The sequence below is a fragment of the Eptatretus burgeri genome, chromosome 6 (genome assembly GCF_056783735.1).
Source record: "Eptatretus burgeri isolate ZD-2024b chromosome 6, Ebu_testis_v1, whole genome shotgun sequence".
Lineage (NCBI taxonomy): Eukaryota > Metazoa > Chordata > Myxini > Myxiniformes > Myxinidae > Eptatretus > Eptatretus burgeri.
In genome coordinates this window covers 39,185,884-39,207,705 of record NC_140966.1, presented here as the reverse complement: position 1 = coordinate 39,207,705, position 21,822 = coordinate 39,185,884, and the positions used below count along the sequence as shown (strand labels likewise).

At 40.3% G+C, this 21,822-nt stretch overlaps 1 protein-coding gene across 11 annotated transcripts in view; it reads right to left on the bottom strand.

Annotated features, from left to right (window-relative positions):
• LOC147024593 (uncharacterized) overlaps nt 1-21,822 on the bottom strand; it is a 49,994-nt gene that overhangs the window by 10,824 nt on the left and 17,348 nt on the right. For 9 of the 11 annotated variants that reach the window (XM_085884645.1, XM_085884644.1, XM_085884642.1 and 6 more), the window contains 2 exons: nt 16,177-16,405; nt 188-13,787 (listed from right to left, as the gene is read on the bottom strand). In XM_085884645.1, the coding sequence (XP_085740771.1) occupies nt 13,526-13,787; nt 16,177-16,405 (491 nt within the window). In that variant the 3' untranslated portion in view covers nt 188-13,525. Of the gene's footprint in view, nt 1-187; nt 13,788-14,961; nt 15,041-16,176; nt 16,406-21,822 lie in introns of those variants that run through there. The other 2 variants (XM_085884652.1, XM_085884651.1) reach the window with 2 other exon arrangements.

Sequence of the window (21,822 nt, the reverse complement as noted above, 5' to 3'; positions counted from 1 at the left end):
CTCATGCCTTTTCCTATCTCATGTCATCACAGAAAAGTATTTACATCCTTCAATCCATCCATCCATCCATTGTGCAGAGAGTTGTTCAGAGCTCGACTCATTCTGGATGGAGTAAAAGCATGGCTTGCACAATATCCCAACTGTATCAGTGTGTCTGTTAAAAACATGGGTTAATGCAAAATGATCATCATTTTAAAAAGTATTTTTAATGTGCCATATAGAATGTACAGGCCATCCCACTCTAAAACAACAAACCTTAGTATCAGTAATTAAAAAGAATAACCAGCAGCATCACAAAAAAGGCAAACACTACATAAAGGCTGATAAGCATCTTCAAAACCACAAAATAGGCATACTTATACGGTGACATGATATGAACCAAGATGAAATATTAAGAACCAAAAGGGTAAAATCATAATTTAACAAAACTGAGCATCATATGATATCATGCTATTCTGCACAAACTGCATGATATTTGACTCATATTATCGGATAATCATGTTACTTATTCAGATACAAGAAGCATTTCAAATTGTTTTTCTTCATTTATGTACTCAAGATGTACACATAAATTATGTAAATGGACAATAATTTTCCAAAACCTTTTTAAAGTCAGCAGTGGCTGTTAAGTTTGCCTTCTATTGTAACCACTGTTAATGGCATTTTCACTCAGACACATCTGTTTGCATTTATAATCAGCTGATTTATTGGTCTTTTTCAGACTTTTGTCCTCAAGAGTGACTTGCACCTTTTTAGGGCGATTCCCTCTTCCTTCACTCGTACCTTTACTCCACGATATACGTAGCCGATCAGCCTGGGGGGTTGGTCGGTATCAAATTGGGGGAGAATGCTCATAGTGATTTTTGGGATGGTGTAGACCCCTAGAGTTAGAAAATATGTGATAGCATTGTGGCAGTGGCAGCTTTATGGGAGTTATCCCCCTTTTTCCAAAATGGCCGCCAAATGCTCAATACCCTATATATATAGCAGATTTTAGACCACCTTGAGCAGTGATACTGGTGTCTACGACAAGGTTTGAGGGGTCAGATATATCATTTCTGTATCATTGACGGCAAACAGTACAATCGTGTTATCAGGGTCCACAAGTGTATCTATGAAGCTTTGATGAGACTGGCATGGGCAGAGTTTACACTATGGGTAGACAGCAACGAGGAGAAGAGCGCTGTGATCAAATCGTGTGTAGACAAAGTGAACAACATAGCTGATGATCTCAACCAACATAACTTCAGTGATCTTCTCGACAGTCCACAATTATTAGAGTTGATGATCCTGTGGAGAGCCTTCACGGAACACCTCCGCCACAACAATGGGGAGCTATCGGGATATTGGATGTCATACATAGACATGATAGAGCACGTGATACTTGGCCTTCTGCGTGCTTCTCGTGAGGGAAAATGGGATTTGCACATCAATGCCATTAGAACTTTGATCCCATGGTGTTTTGCCTACGATAAGGTCAACTCTGCCAGGTACCTGTCTGCATACTTTGCTCAGATGACAAATCTTCCCGAGAAGAATCCTGATGTACATAGAGCCTTCCAGGAAGGTCATTTCTCGGTGCAGAGGTCCAGCAATAATCCCTTTGGCCGGATACCTGTAGATCAGACAATTGAGGTTACAGTGAACAAGGACACTCAGACTCCTGGAGGCACGTCACGGTTCAGCCAAAAAGCAGGAGCCATCAAAAGGTACTACATAACAGCAGAGTACCGCAGTGCATTTCTTGGACACTTAAGAGACATGGTGCATGGTAACCAATCAGAACTCAACCATGCTGATCTACAGCTGCCCAGAATCCAAAAAGATGAGGAAACAGTGTCGGCAGTCGTCGGCCTCATTCAAGCCTGGGTCAACCCATTCTCAGAGAAGCAAGACCTCATTAGCATTTCAACTGCAAAATCGGCACCCAGAGACATTGCCTCTGACCTGATGAAGGCATGTGATATTGGAGAGCATAGTTATGCCACTTTCCAGAACGAGAGACTGGAGAACGATCCATCAGCGAAACCATTTCACGATCCGATGAAAACTAACAAGCTGAAGACATTCACAAATATGTGTAAGAAGAAGGTAGTGAAAACAAGTGGGAAGGACATAATCTTGAAAGCTGACCGGTCTCTGTTTGGTCGCATCATAGTGATGGCACAAGGGCGCAATCTCACGATGGAGGACATCTTCTCTCACCCCTTGGGACCACTACCCTGGGCTCTCTCTACCCCAGCTGGATTACTCAGGAAAACAAACAAAGCTTCCTTAGCCACTACTTTGCAGAAGAATGTGACAGTAGCAGACCAACTCCCACAAAATCCGGCTTCTGTAGTCGATGGAATGAACTTAGTTCAAAGAGTAAAGGGTGATCAAGCTATGTTTGGAGACATTGCCACTACAATACTGTCAATGGCATTGCGTGAAGGAAGTAAAAGTACCAGAATAGATGTTGTGTTCGACACGTATCGAGAGAATTCTATCAAGAACAGTGAGAGATCGGCACGAGGTGAAGAGACTGGACACCAGCTGCAGGGTATCACAAGCGCACAGATTGTGAGGCAATGGAGAAGTTTCCTGACAGGAATTACTAACAAAATCAGTCTGATTAGCTTCATTGTCAGTGAATGGAGGAAGCCAGTATACAGAGAGAAACTACATGAGAAGATTCTGTATGTAACTGTAGATGACAAATGCTACAGAATTACATCACAGGGCAGTGAAGAGGTACCAGATCTCCAGTGCCAGCAGGAGGAAGCAGATGGGCGCCTACTTTTCCATGATGTCCATGCTGCTAGAGAGGGCTACCAGGCTGTAGTGATATGCGCAGAGGACACAGATGTCTTTATCATGCGTTTGGCATTCCATGACAAGATAGGAGCTCCGTTATTCCAGAAATGTGGAACTAGAACCAGAACTAGATTAGTTGACATCGGGAAAGTCGCTGCTTCTGTCGGCAAAGATGTCTGCAGAGCTCTTATTGGTATACATGCATACACTGGATGTGACAATACCAGTGCTTTCGCAGGTAAAGGGAAGGCAAGTGCTCTAAAATTAATGACCAACAACAGGGAAATCAAGAACACATTCACAGAGTTGGGCCAGGAATGGGACCTCTCCTCAGAACTGATGAACAAACTAGAGTGTGTCACATGTCTCCTCTATGGCCCCAAAGCAGCATTCACCAAGGTCAATGATCTCAGGTACAACTTGTTCTGTGTTAAGAAAGGTGAGATAGAGAGTCATCAGCTTCCACCCTGCAGGGACTGCTTAGTCAAACATGCACAAAGGGCAAACTACCAGGCTGGAATATGGAGAAGATGTTTTGAGCAAGACCCAGGTGTACCAAGTCCCATTGGCAGAGGGTGCAAAATTGACATGGATGGAGCCGAGAAATTAATGGTAGTGGATTAGATGGATGGTCAGCTAGCACCTAAGGCTATCTTGGCCCTACTGGCCTGCAAATGTTCAAGGAAGTGTACGCTGCCAAATTGTGTTTGTCTGGCAAATGGACTTAAGTGCACTGATAAGTGCAAACTGTCAGACTGCGAGAATCGGTCATCATATGATGTGGAGAGTACGGACGAGAATGACGATGTGGATGCCGATGAACAGTAAATGATGAGTATTAGAGTCATCATGTACATTTCACTACAGTTGGATATATCATTTCTGCATTTACCTAAAATATTGGAAATGTACACCAAAATCAGTCGTAACTGTTCTAGGACCTTAAACGCGGTCATTTAAATATGTGTCTGCAGCCATTTTGGTGGCCATCTTGAATTTTAATATTAAGGCTGCAGCCAATATTTTAGGAAAATACAGAAATGATATATCTGACCCCTCAAACCTAGTCGTAGACACCAGTATCACTGCTCTAGGTGGTCTAAATTCTGCTATATATAGGGTATTGAGCATTTGGCGGCCATTTTGGAAAAAGGGGGATAACTCCCATAAAGCTGCCACCGCCACAATGCTATCACATGTTTTCCAACTCTAGGGGTTTACACCTTCATAAAAAACACTATGAGCATTCTCCCCTAATTTGATACCAGTGACCAAAATTTCGGACCGGGGCTGATCGGCTAACGAGGTTATTGCTGATGAAAATTATTTTTAACTGCCAGTTCTTTCATTCTCCTTTTTTATTATTGCTTGAATTTTAGCCTTTTCTGCTATAGTCATAATTGTGTCATTCTTTGTCTGTTGATTATTTTTCTCTACAACTAGTACAAACTGTTAATAAGCCACATCTTGTAAATAAAAATAAAAAAACACATACTTTTCATTTTAGATGCTTGTCATGGAGATTACAAGTACAGTACTTGTATGCAAATATCGGGTCAATTTACGAGTGCACTACAATCAAGTTAAGTGCTATAACTAACTTTGATGTTAAAATTTCAAAAATAATTTGCAGCTATATTTTACATCTGGAGGCTGAGAGAGAAGAAGAAAAAAAAAGAAGCCTAACTGCACATCAAGCTGGGCTTGCACTACCTGGTCACGACACTCACAAAAATAAAAATAAATCCTCGTGTCAAATAACTTTTGATTCCATTGAAACCATGCATGAACAACTGATGTAGCCTTTTAGGTTAAGGAAACCTGAAAGGCCAAATAACTCGACATTAAATGGAATACAATTTGACTTGGTGAAGCAAAATAAAAAGTGGAAACATTCATGATCATAGTTGAAAAACAGTTGCAAGCTCTATGCAGAGAGAAAAAAGGAAGAATATACGAGTGGAATTAGATTCCTGATAAAATCCGGGTTGGCTGGATATATTGTAAAATCAAAAGAGTATGTCTGACTGAACTGCACAGCCGATTGTCAAATTGAAGAAACGTCACTTGAAAATCATTAAAGTTGGCATTCCGACAAGTTATGAAGAAATCCATAAACAAGTGGAGGGATTTATCAATACCAATAAAAAGACCTCCCACCAAAAATAACAAAAAAACAAACAACAACAAAAAAAACTAAGCAATGAAGATCTCAGAAATATTTGGAATAAGCAAATGAAATAAAAGGAAACAGGTTATTGGAAGTTGCGATGAAAAATAAAATGTACATCATGAATACTTTCTTTAAAAATAAGGAATAAAGGCAATTGACATGGATAAGTCCAAAAAGAGCATAAAAAATGACATATTTACTTTTGGTCAAAAATCTAGCGACAGATATGACAGTGCTAAACCATTTAAATACGATCAGTGACCATTGACTAATAAGATATAAACCAGTATTTAACCTAAAACTAGAAAGAGCAAGAAAAATGAGAAAACATGCAAAATAAATATGTCGAAATTTCAAAAGTGAAAAAACAAAATTACAAAACGAGTTAAACAAGATTCCAACATCGAGAAGAAAAAGAAATATCGACGAATCCTTCAATTGCAACAAGAAGTTACTTAAAAACAGTTTATCAGAAATTACCAAAAAAAAAACTTCACAAAGATGACATTAGGGTTGAAACAAGGTACTGTACCACAGTAAAATAAAATGTGAAGTACAGTACTGCAAACCAAATACCATTCTAAGGAAGAAGAATGGAGAAGACATAATAAACTTATAAACTGAATAAATTTTAAAAACAATGCAGAAGAGAAGCTTTAAAGCCTACATCTAGAGGTTTATGAGGGGACACAGATTTTTGCCCAAAAATAATAAGATGGAAGCATTATCACAAAGAGATCACATCATTATCTGAAGTCCAATTTATCGACATTTCAACTACAAACCCCCACCCCCCCCCCTCAAAAAAACAAACAAATAAGGAAGCCATCCAGCTCTCGATGGGATTAGATTTGTATTAAAAATACTGAAAAGGAAGGAAGAAAGGCTGCTGGAGAAGACTATTTTGTTATAGATGCAATCAAATATGGTGGTGAACTGCTCCACAGTAAATTGGCAAAATTTCTTACAGAAAGTGCCTGGAAGAAAGAGGAAAAAACCAAATCCTCACTTGGAAAAATCTTAGAGCTGATACAAATGTACAAAAAGGAGAGAAGCAGATTCTGAAGAATTACCGTACAATTTGCCTGCTCTCCAAGATATATGAATTGATTTTTTGCAAAAGTTATCAATAACTAACTCCTGATTGAACTAGACGACAACAAAACATGGAAGCAAGGTTTAAGAAGTGGAGATTTAACAATAGATCACTTTCAAACAGCATATAATAGTAGCTTCTGGAAAGATCAAATATAGATTGTGCCAGCATTTATTACAAAGAAGCCTTTAACAGTGTGGAAACAAATGCCATCAAACAAGCTGTATAACACCTAAACATCTACTCCAGAGATAGCAACATATTAAGCAAAGTCTACAATGAAGGAAGTGGCCTTGATATCAAATATGGGTCAACCTTTGTGCCTTGTGGAGCTACAGTATAGTTCCACAACTCTTTTGCAAAACCACAAACCACTTACAGCAAAAGCTAATAAATATTACAAGAGACCTAAAAAAAAATAAAATAAAATAAAAAAAACTAACCAGAATGTTTCCAACACCAGTTTTACTTCAGATTGAATATGCAGTTAGCTTCCAAATCTGATCTATATATTTAAAATGAAACAGGCGAGCAGACCAGAAGCCAATTTTTCCCCTTTTGTTTGCCAATAACTCTACATGGCAGCATGGCAAGTTGCACAGTGATTTCCACATCTTCATTAGCTTCTTTTATTTATGACTGCTCTTAAATAGCCAATTTCAATCCAATACAGGTAAGGATGAAGGCTTACCTCAAGGTCCATTCCTTCCTGTTCTTTGCAACACAGAGCCACTGCACATAAATAAAATTTTCAATTTCATCTCCATGTAATATTTGGTTTTGCTATACTTCTTCCAAGTCCTTATCTGGGTGCGAGTTTGCAATTCTTATAGTCCAGCAGTTGTCCATTCTTCGTGCAGGGTGTCCAGCCCAGTTCAATTTCAGTTTCCTGATTTTGACAAATATGTTGTTGAATTTTGTCGTCTCGTCTCTTTGTGTAGTTATCAAATTTGGCACTATCTTTCGAAAAGGTGACATTTCACTTTGATAGCAGTTACACATGGTTATTTTTCTGTCACATTTTCTGACTCCGAATTTAATGCTTCCATCTTGATTTTGAGTTCCTGCATGTTGTTTAAAATTTCAAAATCGCAACTGCTATTTGTAGGTGGTCTAGATGTTTTTTTCCATACTTATCTAGACCGCTGTCTGTCCTTATAGCCCAACTGCCAAATAGGGATATTAGCCCGGTGTGTTTTATTGTCTCAGCAATGTTTTATTGTTCAATCCTATACTTTAGCAGCTCCAGATCCCAAATCCAATTGGGGAAAAAACATTTGTGGGCAATTTTACTACATGGCCACCCAAACAGCAATTCCCACGTTTGGCAGCAGTGTATGCCCATAATGGTTGGATATGGCATCACAATTTGTGCTATATTTTGGTTGAAAATGATAGCTAATGGTTATATTGGAACCAGTGCCTCTTTCTAGGATTGTAAAAATGTTTGCCAATTTTATAATAATTAAAGCTGGTTGCCAACATCATTGAAAAATCAGGAATTATTATATTTATGTTTACAAGTTAAACAAATGTGTGACTTGCATGTTTAAATTTAGTTTTTCTGCCACTCCAAGTTAATTATTGCCATTGTATGGTTTTAACCAACTTTCAATGTGTAACATGGCCATACATGTATATCTTCTGCTGAACAAACTACAAAGCTGATTTAACTGCATATGGTGTCACATAAAGTCATTGGTATTTGTCAATTTACATCATTTCAGTTGTCAAGAATTGGAGTGCCATTTCAGTACAGATTATTGTATTTCTTGCAAATGTTAGAGATCATAGACGCTACAGATTACATGGCGGTGTTTAATGATTTGGAATAAGATGTACTAATGATCGGGGGGGGGGGAGGAGGGTTCCTCCACTCCACAGAACTGAAATGCATCCCAAGAAAGAACATTGTGCTTTTTCCAATGTTCAGACAGTTTATTGACAGCTAACCCCAAATAAATGGACATGATTCTATTGCGTAGCAAAGTAAGGGGTGATGATCGGCATGTTGACTTGGAACAAACACAGACTGAAGGAAAGCCCAGATTTGACTATTCTGTATCATAAAAATGTTTCTTCATGCATCTCCACAACCCACATTGACAGATACTTGTCTGGTTAGAAGAATACTACTCACAATGATGCTCCTCAGCCCAAGTGACTTCACCACTTTTTGAATGCAGAATTCAATATTAAAACCCACAGCTTGTTTTGCAGTGATTTCTGCAAATCACGAGATCCACAACATCCTTGTTCGATGTAAAACTGGAAAGCGAGGGGAAGGAGATAAAAGTTTCAAAGAAGCTATTCTTGAAGTGTGCCATACTTGTCCAGATGAACCTGCTGAAAAGGTTTAATAACGTGTACAAGGAGCTGTCAGTGAACTGCATGCTGTATATGCACAATATCATGCATCAAGCAGCTCCAACTTCATGGAACCATGTTCTGTTGAATCAGCAGCTAAGAAGTTGACGGCGAGCCTGAAACAACCAACAGAGCATTTCAAAGTGTTGTTCTTGATGTGAAAGATGATCTTTCTTGCATCCAAAACTCAGTTGAGCTGTATATTCTATAGAATGTGTGACATTATGAGACAACAACCTTTCTGATCACTCGATTACGAAGGGCAACTTACTCGTCACAACTTGGTGCAACTATCTGATTACTTTGGATCAGATTTGCTAATTCTCTCTGGTGTCAGAGTTGTAAGCTTGCTCATCTTTCAGAGTAATGCATCTCATTTACTGAAACTTGTTTCTTATGACAATGACACAGAGGTTGCTATACAGGATGTTTCTAAGAAGACAGCACAAGAAGCAAAACAACTTCATTCACAGAACAATTGGTGTAGAAGCTTTATCCACAGAATCTAAAGATAAACAAAAATTCCATGAAAATCTGGGTTGTGTGAATGAGCCACTAGAATGAAACAGTGACCGAACAGGGTTGATGAACATTGTCACTGGACTGAACATTGTCACTGGACCGAACAGCTTCAGAAAGTGTGAATCTGGATGATGCACTCAAAATTGGCAGCAAACAGATGGAAGAATATGAGTGCAGTTGGCCTTAGGGCTTTAATGACGCATTTTCTAGGAAAATTGTCACAATGCAAGTGACCAAAAAACACATCAAGATGAATGATATCCCCATATATGATATGGATGTTATCTACAGCAGAGTCTTGGTACTAAATCAGTCTTGTGATTAAAGATGTCTTCACAAATGAAATGGCTCCAGTTCTATTGGCACTCTTTGATGAACAGGGTGACTTGAGAATGGCGTCAAGCAAGTCTTACTTGAAATAGTTAAGGTCTAACACTCTGGAAGACAAGTCCGGAATCCTGAAGTGAAGATAGTTGACGGATGTGCACTCCTGTAGGTGGTACAATGGCATTGAAAGGAATAGTGCAAGACTAGGTCAACAACTTTGTTGCATGCACATTCAAGTATCAGCAGGCCAGCAACGTCAACCCTGTGTTTCACAGGTATTACAAGTACAGCATCAAAAATGTGATGTGATCAATAAGAGCTAGCAATTATGCAAGCAGCCTGTCATCAGCTATCCCTCCAGACACCAATTCCAACACAAAACATTACATTGACTGTGATAGACAACAAGGTTTTGCTGATTGACATAATTTGTCACTGCCTACTACTAAAGATGGATGAAATGCCAAACAAGGACAACAACATTGTGATTACTGTAAAGAACCCAGTACCAGTTTAGATTCACAAGGGTCAGTCTGTATAAAGACATGACATGCGAACAACACATGAAGAGGCTGATGTCATCATAGTTCAGCAGGCTGTCATGTTGGCATCAACCGAAACAGCTAACATCAAAGTGTTGAATGAAGACACTGATGTCTGTTCCACATGTACACTTGAGGTATAGTCGGCAGAACTGTTGTGAACATCAAGACTACAATAACAAGATACCATCATATTGCAGAGCAACTGCTCTCAGCACATTCACTCAGTGGATGGGGCATCGGGAAAGGAACGGTTTTGAAGATGCTTCAATCTAAGCACAAGGATCACCTTGGAAGGTCTGAAGTGAAGATGAATTGTGTCATTCTTGAGGCCACCTGATTCATTGCTGCTTGTTATGGCTCACGTGATCAGGAATGACATGCGGTCATTAAAGATGGCAAATCCCAAAACAAAATCAGCTCCAACATTGAAAGAGTTACTTCCAACAACTGATTGCTTCACAGAATACTTGTAAAGGGCACACTACAAAGCCATAATATTGATGTCTGCTTTTGCTTCTAATCCTCCAGCCCTTAATTCAACACACTTTGGTGGGTGGAATCGTAATGAAGCAGCAGAGCCTCTGACACCAGTTACACTACCCATTGATATTGATCCAGTTCCACTTGATAGTCTGAGAATAATCAACTGTGGATGTTCCAAGGATCGTCCATGTTCGACTGGAAGATGTCGTCGTGTTTCGGCACAATTATCCTGTTCCATAGGACTGAAATTTGCTGTGATGAAAGAACACATGCGAGAACAGCTCACAACAATGTGGCTGAATATAAACAACAATAAGTATTTTGCTTTGCCATCACCAGTGTCATAATGAAGAGGCTCATGGAAGAGCTCTTCAGCATTGAATGGATGTTGGACGGATATTTAAAAGTTGCGTTATTGTTTTTTTTTTTTGTCTCGATTTATCGATGGCTGTTGACTGGTAATAAACAAAATAAATTAATTGGCTTAAAGTCCAGTTGCCAAATTTGACAATATTTTTTCTCCCAAGAGTGCCAAAGTGACACCCGATTGAATATTAATCAAGACAATGAAGAAGCGTGGGAAACAGCAATAAAACATTGCAGAGCTGCGAAAACACACTTTAGTCCCTCCACTGCTAAACTATAACAAGGGCAAATGAGTACAAATGCTGAATCATATACAGTATTCTGGAATCTTCAACTGCATACTGAAAATGAAGTGGAATTATAAAAGAAAGCTGGGTGTGTGCCAGTTCAGGAGACATGCTTGCATGTCATCAAACGTTTTTGAAAATCCATCAAAGCATTGTGCAATACATGTAAGCACCATTTTTTGAGACTGATGGCCATCGTACAGAAAACCAGGTTCAACGACATACAGTAAGGCTTCACTTATTCCGACGAGGTGCACAATGCTGCACAATATTGTTAGAGGTATTTGATTAGTTGAGTAGCCGTGATGCTTTTGCACGTTATTTCGAACAATGCACAATAGGATTTAAGATGGCATCTGAAAGGCCAAAATATAGAACCAGTTCTTTGTTTTCCAAAGAAAAACAGAGAAGTACAACAACCAGCAAAAAAACAAGATGATTCAAGGACTGTGCAGGCTGGGTGATTTACAAATTTGGTACAGGCGACAAAAGAGGCCATCATTGCACACCTTGCAATGGTTCTCATAGAAGCAGGTTCCAAAAAATATCTCTTTAATCAAGCTTCAGATGTTCAACATAAGTAGATTTTAAAGACTGTTCATGATGCATACACTACCGGTCAAACCTTTTAGAACACCCCAATTTTTCCGGTTTTTACTGAAATTGAAGCAGTTTAATGTTTCAATGGACTCTGAAATTAAAGCATAGAACAAATACACAATTGCAGATAAAAAATAAATCATGGAATCGTTTTGTTGGACAAAATTTAATCTAAATTTTTGATTCATCAAAGTAGCCATCTTTTGCAGATATAACAGTTGGACAAAATCGTGGCATTCTTTCTCCAATGGAAATCTAATATTGTTCGGAAAGTTGTTCCAAACACTGTTGCAGAAGTTCCCACAAATGTGTTGCACTTGAAGGTTGCTTTACTTTCATCCTTCTGTCCAGTTCATCCCAAACCAGCTCGATGGGGTTTAAGTCTGGAGACTGTGCTGGCCTTTCCATGATTTGAAGCCTACAGTCTTGTTCTTTTCTTCCAAGGTAGTTCTGACATAGTCTGGAGGGATGTTTTGGGTCGTTATCTTGCTGTAGGATGAACCCCTGAACAATGAGGCGTAGACCAAAGGGTATTGCATGGTGCTGCAAAATGCTGTGGTACCCCTTTTGGTTCAGGGTGCCAGTCACTCTGTGTAAGTCACCGACTCTGGATCTAGCAAACGTCCCAGATCATCACGCTTCCTCCTCCATGTTTGACAGTTGGTGTCACACTGAGGAACCATCCTTTCGCCTACTCGACGGCGTACAAAAACCCCGCGGGATGAACCGATGATTTAAAATTTTGATTCATCAGTCCAGAAGACCTTCTTCCAGTTTACAGTAGTCCACTGGCAGTGCTTCATGGCCCAGGCAAGCCTCTTTTTCTTATTTCGCCATCTTAGCAATGGCTTTCTTCCTGCCACTCGACCTGTCAAACCTGCAGCTCGAAGTATTCTCTTCACAGTTGAAACTGAGACGTCCTTACTTTAACCAGTGTTAAGCTGTGCTTGAAGCTGCTGTCCAGTGAGATGCCTATCACGCAAGCTGTTGACTCTCAGAAACTTGTCTTCTGATTGTGTTGTCGCATTGGGTCTGCCAGACCTCTTCCTGTCAGTTTCCTCCAGTTTCCAAGTGCCTGTTGATGGTGTAGGAAACTGTATTCACCGACACCTTGGTGTGCTTTACAATTTCTCTAAAGGAAAGACCTACACTTTTAATGGTTATAATGGTCTGTCTGTCTTCCTTTGTTAATTGTCTTTTTCTTGCTATTATGATAACAATATACTACTTCCTGCAGTGCAATATTGTCCAAATAATGCTTCAGAGGGTGGAGCATCACAGTCTGTTCCAACACTGCTTTTATACAGACAGAGAGTTTGTAACGAATCAACAAAAGTTGGGACACCTGTAGGAATTGTTTGAATCAACTTTCAAGGCTAAACTTACTTCCATTGCTGCAGAAAAGCTGCAGTTGCTAACCCATTACTTGTTCCCTGAAAAGGGCCTTTTTAACAACTCTGAAATTTACATTATTTTTCAGTTTTTGGTAACATAAACTTTTTTTTAACCTCTGGCAATTTACCGCTTAGCTTTGTACCATTTCAGGCTATTCACTGGACTTGAACTATTTAAATTTCAGTAAAAAATGGAAAAATGGGGGCGTTCTAAAACTTTTGACCGGTAGTATACATTGTTAATTAGTGTTGTTGCATACAAGCCTGTGCATGCTCACGATGGTGTGAATCCTGGGGCTGAAACTTTTGTCATCTCGATAAAAAGAAATCTGAGGTCTTGAGCCAATGGGGCTCAAACTTGAAGTGCTCAAGTGAATGCTCAGCCAAAGTTTGCCATTTTTGGACTTTGGGTTAGAGATAAGAATGCACAGAGTCTAGTGTGCACTGTAGATCAAAATAAGTAACTGTTTCAAGTAAAAAATGTCCACTTTCAAAACTAATCCCTCTACTATTCAAAGGTGGCCGTAAAATATGTATGATAAGAAACTAGAATACGGGGCACGGGAACATTAGGTCAAGGGGGGAGGCAAGTTGCTAACATTGGGTGTTGCATTTGAAGAATGCTTCTTTGCATGCCGCAGCAAATGGTGCTTGAGCCTGAAAGTGAGGCCGCAGGTTGCACAACCAAACGGCTTTTCTCCCGTGTGCGTGCGTCGATGGCGCAGCATGTTGTACGCCAATGAGAAACCGCGGCCGCAATCAGGGCACCGGAATGGCCGTTCACCAGTGTGCGTACGCCGGTGCACACGAAGGTTGCTTTGCTGTGTAAACCTGAAATTGTAGTGGGGTGGCAAGATAGAAGATGAATGATTGAATTATGTAACCTTATTCGAAGCTTTTGTATGGATAGAACGATGCACCTTTTAAAAGTGATGCTTTTTGTCTGATGTCATCTTGCTTTTCACAAACGCACTAATCATAACAGCAAAGTAAACACCCCTCCCCCTGCCACCATCCCCTATTCTAAAAAAGGCATTATTTGTCTTTGTTGAAAGCATATAGATCCAAATGCTGGTCTTTTTCCCCCACATATTTACAAATTTGTGCTCTTGCCTGATGTTCAAAGTACTGCCCCATGTTTGCTCCGATATCACATGATGACATAGGTTCTTCAACGTAAAACAACCCAACAGTGGCAGGTGTTTGGCTGCTCAGGTTGTCATGATTTAAATAATAAAATGAAATGAAGCAAGACAATCTTATGTGGCAAAATCATTCTTTTTTTACTGGGCTAACTGTTGTGCTAACCAAAAATCAGAAGAGGAGGCTCTACCCTCAGGTATGCCTTTGAATCCCAGGTCCCTCAATTGTCTTGCATATACCACCATACTTTAACCAATCTATGTAATCCTCAAAAGCTACTTGAATATTTGTGGAGATTTAAAAAAAAAAATGTTCAGAATAAGCAAATAAATGTGACTAGCATGCACAAAATGGGAATTTTTTTAATTTAGTATCATGCAATTGGATGGAAAATGGCTCCACGCAGGGTAAATGAATGAGATATTTTTTAAAGAGGGCTCTCATGAACCCTTCCAGTGATATCGATTTGTTGAAGAAGAGAGACCATTTCGAAATTGACTTAATCTTTGGGATCTTCATCATCATCATCTTCTTGCGGCCGTGGCCGAGATCTTGGGTTACCACCATCACCTTCTCTATTTTGGTTTGCAGATTGAGGAGAGTCAGAGAGTTAAAGAGCAGATGGATCAATAATGGAAAGGTGATGAAAGCAGAGGGGAAACCAAGCAGTCTGTGATGTGAGAACACCAGGCCTTATGCTTTATCCACATCATAGAAGATGCCAATAATGTTGAGGTTACATTCTAGGAAATCCAAGATAGAGAGATAGAGAGATAGAGAGATAGAGAGATAGAGAGATAGAGAGAGCACTGTGATGCTGGGGTTCCAACCTAGAAAGAAGTTCACTACTTCTTGTTTCTACCTGGCTTTATATCCGTGGTGATGCGAGTTGAGGAATCCTATGGTGAGGCAGTTGCTTTGACACAACTTGCCTTCTCTTCCTGGAAAGCAAACCCAACCAAAGGCAAACTCAGGTTATTCCACAAAGCCCACAAGTGTGTGTCCACTCTCAGGAGAGGCAGAAAGCAACATCTGTTCAACCTCAAGATTGAACTTTTCAAACTGGTATCCCTCCTCTAAAACCTGGTGACACCTTCTTAAGGCTATCTCTGTTGTTGTATGCTCCCCTCAATCCCTTCATTCTCTTCAAATAGCACCACAGACGAATCCACTCGGAAGAAGGCTGAATGCCTCAATTCTGTGTTTCCTTCCAAATCTTGTGTCCTTTACCCCTCACTCTCTGTACCCACCATAACCAGTCACATCCAAATGCTCCTGGATTCTGTGCCTTTTGCACCTGAGAAGGTAGAGAAGTTTCTGTCAACCTTTGACTCTGACTCTGCCACTAGACGGACGGCATCAACTCACATGTCTTAAAAACCTGCTGTCCTGCACTTGCACATCCTCTTTCTGCTATGTTCACCCTATCATTTGCCCGAGGTCATCTTCCATCTGCTTGGAAATCAGCAAACATCACTGCATTACATAAACAAGGTGCAAAAAATGATCCCTTTAACTCCAGACCTATCAGCTTACTTCCAACATCAGCAAGGTAATGCAATCCATCATCACAGTTGATATGAAAACCTTACTTTTCTCCAACAGCCTCATCCTCAGATCAATTTGGTTTCAGCCCAAGTCACTCCACCTTGGACATTCTACTCCTACTCTCCCAACAATGGGTGGAGGCCCTCAATGTCAGACATAAGATCAGGGCCGTCTCTCTAGACTTATCTCGAGCTTTCGAGAGTCGAGCATCCGGACTTTCTCTCCAAACTCTCTTCTTATGACATCCAAGGGCAACTCCATACAATGAGCAACTTTGTGTGGATATATTCAATAATGATTGGGTTTTTTTTACAGTGATATGCAGTTACCATGGATGGTTATCTTCCTAATAGCTTGTTTTTGACTTGGAAAGCCGAATATTAGTCAATTCCAAAATAAAAGTCAATACGTTTACTTAAGCTCTCCAAAGTCAAAGAGGAGATACCAAGCCAACAACTGGATGACCTGCAAGCTAAGAACACATAGTGTTAATCACAGTCGTTATAAACCCTTTGTCTCCCTCACAAACCCTTGGCCACAGTCGTCGCAGAAGAAAGGCTTGTACATCGCTGGGGCAGGCACAAGCTCCTGCACAGTATCCGCCATTCCATGTGATTCACCAACATGTGGCAATTCCACACTGGTACATTCACCTCCACCTCCTCCTTCACCGCCATTGCCTGCAGTGTCCCAGTTTGCATGGGTTCCCAGCTCTTCCCCCCACAAGTTTTCCTGTTCTGAACCTCCATAGCCATGGGCTGATATAGGAATGGGATAGGGATTAAAAATAATAATCTTGATGTTTGTTATCAGATAAATCTGACCTTTGGCCTATTAAAAGTATTTTGAAAGACTAGTATTGACAACATACATGGCCAAAAATTGAAAATAATATCTTTTTTTAACCTTGAATCATTGTGGTGTTTCATGCATTTCAATGAGACTCATGAAATAAGCCATCCAGAACCAAGCCTGGCCTATTTGATGTACAGTACACATGGTAAGCAAAATATCAGAATGTTAGAGCTCCAAAATAATCATCCTTTGTCCCATTTCAGAGGTTCATGAGCCATATAGCACACAAATTGTAATACATCAAAAAAGAAGATGCACTGTCCTACTTACGTCAACATGAATAAATGAACATTGAGGTAGTGAATAAATTCGTCTGAGATGTATCAACTGAAGGGACTATTTTAACCTGTTTTCAATTCCATTCTCCTATCTTACAAAAAAGGTTTTGAAGCGAGATAGTCTTCTTACTAGATAGTATTAAAGAAACAATAAAAAAACAAGCAAACAAAGATGAGAAAGGTGTCAGCAATGAGTGTGCTATGCATGCCAAAGCTTATTTTACCACCTATTTTATGTATAACTGTTGTAGTCCATTTGCCCTTCTGATGTTCACTGTAGTGTACCTATGAATTGTCAAAGGTACAAGGTATTTTGGTTGATTTGTCATCCTAAGGGGTCCGTGAAGTATTCCAGCTGGGTTGTCCTCAGGACAACTTTGGGCAATTTTTTTTATCTGTAAATTAGGGCCGCCATTACTGAAAAATCGATTTTGTTGAATATCTCCGCAACTTTGCATGATAATGTCACAGAAATGGTGTCTATACCCATGTTTTCATGGTCAAGGATTAATATGAAGGTATTAAAAAAAGTTACCACATCCATATATTTGTCTTTATGCAAATTAGTTGCCGCCATTACCGAAATATCGACTTTGTTGAATATCTCTGCAACTTTACGTGATAATGTCACAGAAATGGTGTCTATACCTATGTTTTCATGGTCAAGGATTAAGATAAAGGCATTAAAATGATACCACATCAAGGTTTATATGTATAATATATGTATTTGAAGGAGTTATTGGAGAAAAGATGGTCATGTCATTCCACAACTCTCTGCCGTCCAGCTTCCATGGCAAGATTTCCAGCCAGGTCAAGACTATGGACTCAAATGAGGCATGAAGAATGGCAGTAAGACTGCCTTTGACATGGAGGCCATCTTCATCCGCCTTCTGATGGTCGGACAACAACGATAGCTAAAGCTAGCACCCATCTTTCAATACGAACTGTGTGCATTCCTGCCCTCAATCATCGATGAGTATGGCTGCTTACGCAAGGGCAACAAATCTGTTCTTGCCAATCGTTTGGGTGTGAAAACTCGATGCTCCAGCTCCAGACATCGTGATCGTAGATGCACAGCAGCTGCTTTACCACATCATATGGCCACATGGAGGGGATGCCTCCATTGTCATTGAGAGTATCAAGCGTCATCTCTCATGTTATCCTGATGGTACCGAGAAGATTTTGGTATTTGACAGGTATAATGATATCTCAGCAAAAGACCACGAGAGGAAGCGACGTGGTGGCGAGGGTTCAACAGACTATAACTTGACCATCAGCAGTCCACTTCCTAATCGTGATGCCATTCTTAAGAACAGGCACAACAAGCGGGAACTCTCACGGGTGCTGTCCTCATTCAACATGGGTGCTGATATATCGATCGAGAGTAGAGATGGTGGCTTTGCACATGATGAGGCAGATATCACGATGATCTCATACCTGCTACAAGCTGCTGAATCTGGTATGGTGGTGATTCGAATCCTGAGCGATGACACCGATGTATTTGTGCTTTTGATGTACTGTGTGTGGGCGATGCAGCTGCACAATGTTTGCAGTATCCAGATGGAACGCTGGAATGGGGCAGTGATTGACATCAACGCGAGCTGTATGCTTCTGGGCCAGAAGTGTCTCCAGTTACCTGGAATGCATGCACTGAGTGGCTGCGACACAGTTTCCTACCCATTCAACAAGGGGAAGATCAGTGCTCTGAGTGTTTTGAAGGAAGGTGACTTCCCAGGGCTGTTTGAGGTCCTGGGCGAGGAAGATGCCACACACGAGGATCTAATGAACACAGGCCAACGGTTCTTCACGGCCTTATATGGTCAACCACAGGTACTTTGATGAGTATGCAACGCTATCAGCTATACTCCTGGAAGAGGGGAAGCCAATGCAGATCATGGCATTGCCTCTAACAGAAGTGAATCTGCTTCTTCATGTTCGCCGAGCACACCTTCAGATGATGTTGTGGAAGGCTGCTGATCAGCAGGCTCCTCCTTGTGTGGACATCACACAATTTGGATGGGAATTAAATGATGGTATTCCATCACCTGTTGTTGACATAGGTCCTCCGGCTCCACAAGGGCTAATCGATGTCATAAGCTGTGGATGTAAAGCAGAGGGCAAGGCATGCAGTACCGAGGGATGCAGCTGCCACACATACCATGTCATGTACGGCCTATTGCGTGTGCGCTGGTGGTGAAGGCTGTTTCAACCCTTTTATGGCAAGGAATGATGTGGAGGATAATGTACAGGATGATGTGGAGAATGATGATGATGATGAAGATTATTAGTGTTGAAGAGTTTGGAGGATAATTTATGAATTAGTTTGCACATGCAACATTAGTTTGGAATGAATATGTTGTGCAACATTATTACTGCATTAACAATTCCATGATTTCCGTTTTTGTTGTGATTCGATTGTTACTTTGTCGTTGTAATAAATGTCATGATCCTCCAACATGGTGTACAGCTTGAAGTATATGGATAGGGTAACATTTTTAATGCCTTTATCTTAATTTTTGACCATGAAAACATAGATATAGACACCATTACTGTGACATTATCATGTAAAGTTGCAGAGATATTCAACAAAGTCGATATTTCGGTAATGGCGGCAACTAATTTGCATAAAGACAAAATATATGGAAGTGGTAACTTTTTTAATACCTTTATCTTAATCCTTGACCATGAAAACATGGGTATAGACACCATTTCTGTGACATTATCATGCATAGTTGCAGAGATATTCAACAAATCGATTTTTCAGTCATGGCGGACCTAATTTGCAATAAAAAAAGTTTTCCCAAAGTTGTTCTGAGGACAACCCAGCTGGAATACTTCAGGGACCCATTGGGATCACAAATCAACCAAAAAAACCTTGTACCTTTGACAATTCATAGCTTCTCAAGATGGCAAATGGACTATTGAGAGAGAAATTAAAAGCAAAATTATATAGCCAAAAGGAAAGCATCAAATAGAAGCATGCAAATAGAAATAAAGGATAAGTACTGCACAATACAAAAATATCTGCTGAAAAACATAATATATACTGAAAGACATAATTTGTAATGGGATGGGCCAAGAAATGTGTTGAAAATATCAGAATGTTCAAGCTCACAATCTGTATACATAATATATGCTAAAATGTATATACAGTCGTCCCTCGCCATATCGCGGTTCACCTTTCGCGGTCTCGCTGTATCGCGGATTTTTAACTCTTACATATCTAATTTTATATCACGGATTTTTTGCTATATCATGGGATTTTGCGGTATAAATGTATTTTTATATATTTATTATTTTTATGGTAAAATAAGCATTTTCTAGCCTAAAAAAATTTAAAACGTAAAAAAATAAAATAAATAATTAAAACATAATACAAGAAATAAAATACTGTACAGAGTGTACAGTAAAAGAGTAGACAAAGAGTCGTGCGTATGGAAAACGCAGATGCGGCCGCTTCCACTTGCGCTAGTTTACCCACGTGAGATCGTACACGGCACGCTATTGGCTGATGGATGGGAGGCGACCAAACAGAGCATGGTGTTCTGTATCCTGGGTTCTGATTGGCTCAGCGACCACAGCATCATTCTCTGCATCTCCCGCGCATAGCATGCATTCAGCATCTCGCCTTGTCCATTTCACATCGACGTGCGATCGCTACTCGTAGTGTTACTCTGCGGTGTTGTGTTTGTGTGAATTATCCGTGAAAGTTTTTAATTTATTTCAACCCCTACAATACCGCCCAAATGTTCTGCACCTTCTAAGGTATCTGGCACTGAACCTAAGCGGCAGAGGAAGATGCTAACCATCGTAGAAAAAGTGCAACTTCTCGACATGTTAAAGCAAAGGAGAAGCTTCGCTGCTGTAGGCCGCCATTACGGCATCAATGAATCTGTTTAAGAGTATAGGAAGTGTTTATAATAGTATGGGAAAGGTTAATAAGAGTGTGGGAAAGGTTAATAAGAGTGTGGGGAGGGTCATAAAGCTTTAAAATATATATAAATAATAAAATAAACATATGGTCGCTACTTCGAGGATTTTCACTTATCGCGGGGGGGGGGGGGGGGGGGTTTGGAACATAACCCCCGCGATAAACGGGGGATTACTGTACCATTCCAAAAATGACTTTGGAGCTAATAAGCGGATTCATCCGTTAGTTATTTCATCGTTAATGCTATTACAAGATGTCCAATGATGGCCGAAATGGGCACTACGAGGATCGTTAGTACAGAGAGATCGGTGTCTCCATATAAGCCCTCTGTATGTATTCTTCTTCACATCCCCTTTATTATGTAACGAGCAGAGTCCTGCCCTATAGGCGATATTGTTCCAAGCATGCAACGCGTTCTTCCGACACACATTTATTTGGGCGGTGTATAGACAACTGACAGCTCTGTATAGTGTTACCGATTAATATAAATCATATAAAATTACATATGATTGGAAATGTTAAGTTTTGTGTTGAAGACATGATTGATAATTTGGGGACAAAGGCAACTCGAGTTACAGTGGATTAATTAAATGAGATGTGCGAGAAAGGATTCGTGCACAGACATCGGCATACATCATTGGCATCGTGACATTGAGATGGACTTTCAACAGAACTTTGAAGATGGCTTATGTTGAGGCTGCCTGCTTTGGTCAATAGGGGCATTACACTCATACGCTAATGTGAACGAACTGGGTGAAAGATTTGTTATGGAAAACAATGCTCTGAACCAATGGTCAAGCTCTGGTCCATCTGTGGATTCAGACAGTGTCACCTTGCTTCGAGATTGACCTTGGGCTAGTGTCATAAAAATGTGAAGTGACGAGAGTTCGGGAGAAGGAAAGGCAGATGTGATCTTGGAGGTGAAACAAAGATCCAGCTCCAGCTCCAGCAGTGCATGGAGCCTTGGAACAGTGGAGTACAGAGCACAGCAATAGACAAGCTGCAATGGTATCGTGGGCTTTATTTCATTGAGCACACGGTGAACAAAGACCTGGTTATTGATCCCATGCATCTGGTTGATGTACGGCTTCCCTCCTGCTGGCAGATCGGT